The 5,000-nt window shown below is 35.0% G+C and overlaps 1 protein-coding gene across 1 annotated transcript in view; it reads left to right on the top strand.

Moving 5' to 3' along the window:
• Positions 1-5,000, top strand: part of LOC136854930 (nephrin-like) — a 57,110-nt gene that overhangs the window by 27 nt on the left and 52,083 nt on the right. Inside the window, 1 exon segment of the mRNA XM_067131465.1 lies at positions 1-388. This exon segment is cut by the window's left edge and continues 27 nt beyond it. Within this exon segment, the coding sequence (XP_066987566.1) occupies positions 1-388 (388 nt within the window).

Below are 5,000 nucleotides of genomic sequence, written 5' to 3'. Positions count from 1 at the left end.
GTGGCCATCCCGAAAGAAGAAGTTTTCAGAATTGCCAGGGAGGAGGAGGAGGAAGAGGAGGAGGAGGAGGAGGAGGAGGAGGAGGGGGGAGACGACCAGGAGGATGAGGAGGAAGAGCAGGATTCCCCGGGGCGCCTGGCCTCCACCGAGGGTGATATTGAAAACTGGAGGTCGTCGGAGACTTCCGGGAAATTAATGACGGTCTTCGCGAATTCGTTTCAAAGGAGGGGCGTCTGGGACTCCAGACGGAAGGGGGTGGGAGGAGAGGCAGTGGAAGATGGGGTGCATAAACCGGACAAGAGAGAGAAGAGCCTGTTCCTCTGGGAAGATAAGAGCTTTCTCGAGGGACAGAAGCGATCTTTCAAGAAACGCCGCCAGAAGAGGAAAAGTGAGTGTTCGTTTGAGTGTTTTTGTTCATTGACTCACGAGTGAGTCTAATTATTCGTTCTGTTTCGTAATTATGTCAATAATGGTACTGAGTGTGAGGGAAACATTCCTTCCTCCGTATTGAGAGAGAGAGAGAGAGAGAGAGAGAGAGAGAGAGAGAGAGAGAGAGAGAGAGAGAGGGAGAGAGAGAGAGAGAATTACAGTGAAAGGAATTAATGGCACAGAGTGTGGGGATACATCCTTCCGTATTCCGTATTGAGAGAGAGAGAGAGAGAGAGAGAGAGAGAGAGAGAGAGAGAGAGAGAGAGAGGAATCGAATATTTTTGTAAGGAAAGTGATGAAAATACATTGAATTGCAATGATGAAAAATTTATTTCCCAAAGTAAGTACATTCTTCGATGTTACATTAGAAATTAAAAGTTTTTGAGTTATTATGATAAACCACAACCTTGATCCTGAGAGAGAGAGAGAGAGAGAGAGAGAGAGAGAGAGAGAGAGAGAGAGAGAGAGAGAGAGAGAGGATTGTCTAAAATACTGCTCATGCAGAGTGAAAAGAAAGAAAGGCTTTGTATACTTTTGTAAGGGAAAGTGATGAAAAGCTGTTATGATAAAACGTAACTTTAACTCTGAGAGAGAGAGAGAGAGAGAGAGAGAGAGAGAGAGAGAGAGAGAGAGAGAGAGAGAGCAGCTCTGATAGGAAACTTGGTAAAATTTATTGATAATGAACCTTAATGACTCGTAAACTTAGCCTGCACAAAAGACCTTCCTTCAAATTCCACCACCCAAAGGAACCTCGTGAAAGCAGCTTGTGCATTCGTGCAGAGAGAGAGAGAGAGAGAGAGAGAGAGAGAGAGAGAGAGAGAGAGAGAGAGAGAGAGAGAGACAGCTTTATAGAAAACAGTAATATCTATTGGTAATGATCTGTAATCGACCTTCCAACAAATTCCACTGTCAAAGGGAACCACGTGAATGCAGGTCGTGCATTCGTGCATACATGCATGGCAGTTGCAGCAGAGGCCTTGTGCATGCATTGTTACAAGCGAATCTGCATTATGCATGAGTGTCTGCATGTGACAAAGCCCCCGGCTGCGGTCTGTTACACTGTGCTTTTCTGTCTGGCTGATAGCTCGTGCTGATAGAATCTACACACCAAAAGATCAAATTCAGTTGGTTTTCAAGTGACACTTACTAAGGGATTTTAGTTTTTGGTCGCACGCTTGACGTGGCTGGGCCTATATTCCTCAGGCTTAGGGCTCTCATTTAGTATATGCTTATCGTTAGGTTAATGGCTTAACTCTGCATTTTCGTCCAAAAAGGGAATTTTGAAGCTACAGGGTTTCGAAGAATAAGGAAAATGTCAGTCAGTTAGATGAGATAGAATGGTTCTGCAAAATGCATTGTGTTCGTGACGTAAAACTAATTGTTGGTGGTAAAAGCTTTTCCATTTAATTTTAGTTTTACGAGAGAGAGAGAGAGAGAGAGAGAGAGAGAGAGAGAGAGAGAGAGAGAGAGAGTCAAAGTTGATATTTTTGGCAAGTTATGCGAGAATCTTCTCTGAATGATTGAAGGCTTCCTTTTATATAGAATATATTAACTCTGCAATCAGTAAAAATATTATCAAGTGAAATTTTCTTAAAATCAATATAAAACATTGTATATATATATATAATAATATATGTATATATATATATATATATATATATATATATATATATATATATAATATATATATATATATATATATATATACACACACACATATATATATATATATATATATATATATATATATATATATATATATATAGAATCTCCATATATATATATATAAGAATCTCGCAGAATCAAATGATAATAATAATGATAAAAAAATTGGTTATATAATGTAGCCACAAAAACATCTTAGCCATTATATTTCATAACATGCCTTTGATATACTTGCTTTTTTTTAAGGATTAAATCATAAAAAAATATAAGAAAAATATTTTCTTATATAATTTTTTTTTCATATATAACTTTATGTAGACTTTTCTCTGGAAAGTGAGTTGTTTTTTTGTGTAATAATTTTTCACTTTATATTTATTTCTTTACTCATGTCTTTAATGATGGAGATCAATATTTTTTTTAATTCATTTTTTTATATGAAACTTTCGTTTTATTGTTCTCGATTTTATAAATAAAAATAATTCGCATTAAAACTTGAGTAATATCCCAACTTATTTATCTTTAGTGAGTGATAATTTTTGGCTTTATTTAATAATTAATCTGTCTTAAACTCCAGTTTTATTTTTCTCGACATGAAAAATAAAAATAGCTCAAACTGCAAATTAAAAATAATTCAGGTCACAATGACCGTATTAACCAGCTTCTAAGTCGTTTTGCTGCAACAATTCCAAAAGGAATAACTGACGCGTTCATAATATTTAGAGTTATAATGAAGCATATTAAGGAAGCCATGTGTAACTATTAATTATGTTAATGGTAATCCCTGAGATTTAGCTGGGAGTAAATTCTCTTAGTATAAGGAGATTACTGTCTGTTATGAAGAGTGTTTTGTTTATTGTCAGAAGTCATATCAAAATTATTAATAGTTTGCGATTATAGATTTTTTAATTTCATGAACGAAAAACAAATAAAAACTGGAATTTTTCTTTTTTTTAAGTATCAGCAATGAGAAACTTTGGAATAATCCAATTCCTTTATTTGTATAAAGAAATTATTTATTTATTAGGGGAAAATAAAAACAGGATTTTCCATTCGTATCTTGTAAAGAAGAAGAGAAATTTGAACGTAACTAAACTCCTTGATGTTTGTGAAGTGATAATTCTCTTATCGGAGGAACCGAGTCTATTACGAAAGTTACACATTTGTAGGCAATGCTTTAATCTTATAGAGGAGGGAAGAGGCGAGTAACTCATTTAGAAGCTAAATGTTAACTCCTGGTAATGTGTTTCTCGGCTTCATATTAATCCCCAGGGCCATGCCCCTTCAACCCCCCTCCCCTTCCACACCTCCCCCAAGACTCTTTCCACACACACAAACACACACACAAACACATACACACACACAAACACCACTAACCAGACAGGATGAAGGTATCGATTCCACAGCCTCTTTCAGCATGATAATTATTGGTCTGGGAGCACCAAGAATAGTGAGAAATCCAAATCTCACCAGTAAAGGGAATGAAGCAGTCACTGAACAGTGTATTTCGAAGATCATCGAGTTTCCACTGACTGAATGTGAGAAGGGGTAGCCTGGTGGATGTTACAAAGCCGCCTACGTCTTATGAAAATGTTATATGGCGTTTATGCTAAACATGCGTTGTCTTTAAATGAATATTTACTTGATGACTTCTTACTAATTTAACACCTCTCTCTCTCTCTCTCTCTCTCTCTCTCTCTCTCTCTCTCTCTCTCTATCTATCTATCTCTCTCAGTCTTTTTGTCGGGTCGTAGATTCTACATTTTTTGAAAAGTTTTTGAATAATTCCATAATAATATTCAAGCGATGACTCTCATTAAAACCTCCGTACTTAATCTCTCTCTCTCTCTCTCTCTCTCTCTCTCTCTCTCTCTCTCTCTCTCTCTCTCTCTTTTTTTTTTAAGGCACTACTTAATGAACTAGTTTAAGAAGGCCATCAAATATTTACGCGGCATTTACTTGGTCGTTAAGCATCACGTTATCTATGGACTTCCTCTAACTGAAATCATTAATCTCTCTTCATACCCTTTTGGGTATTTTAAAAGGGCATCTTATTTAAAGAATATTTTATACCCCTTGGATTTAATGGCTGTCACCACATTTGCTGAGATTATCCCTAACTCGATCTAGGGAAACAACCACTTTTAGAGTCATCTTATCTCGCTCGTATAATGTTTTCCAACCAAGGATTGCATAGGATTGGTCTCTTTTGTGTTAGTGGTCTGATGGAGTTCGACTAAATCGTAAAAGAAGTTTTATAATCATTAAAAATGGAATAAGGATGATGCGTATATTTTTTTTCTTTTCAATTAGGTATTTGTTCTGTAGAAAATATATTTTGTTATGGACTATGAAAACTTTTAGTTACATTTAATCAAGAACATTAATCAAGAACATTAAATATATCTAGACTTTTAATATATATATATATATATATATATATATATATATATATATATATATATATATATATATATATATTTGAACTATTAAACTGTCATGTTATCCACAAACAGTTGAATATCTCATGCTTTATTCAGTCAAAGGACTATAAAAAATGTGCAATTTCTCTTTGCAAATGGCTACATTATACGGTATATTGTCAAAATAATGTATCCCAAATCAAGTCATACTTCTGTCATATACGTTGGCACAATAATAATAATAATAATAATAATAATAATAATAATAATAATAATAATAATCCATTATCCCTTGTCCCTTATAATTGTTTTGCCTGGATGACGTAAAACTTTGCCTAGTATCAACGTGAGAAAATATTTTGTCCCTGATCCAAAAAACCCCACTTCAAAGAGCCTCGGTATCAACTAAAGAATAAAGACTTTGATTACTTTTTTATTACTAATTTTCAAGGAAAAAGAAGGAGAGAGAGAGAGAGAGAGAGAGAG

Source organism: Macrobrachium rosenbergii, chromosome 30 (genome assembly GCF_040412425.1).
Source record: "Macrobrachium rosenbergii isolate ZJJX-2024 chromosome 30, ASM4041242v1, whole genome shotgun sequence".
NCBI classification, from domain to species: domain Eukaryota; kingdom Metazoa; phylum Arthropoda; class Malacostraca; order Decapoda; family Palaemonidae; genus Macrobrachium; species Macrobrachium rosenbergii.
Note: the sequence above shows the minus strand (reverse complement) of the source record. Positions and strands in the feature narration are given on the sequence as shown.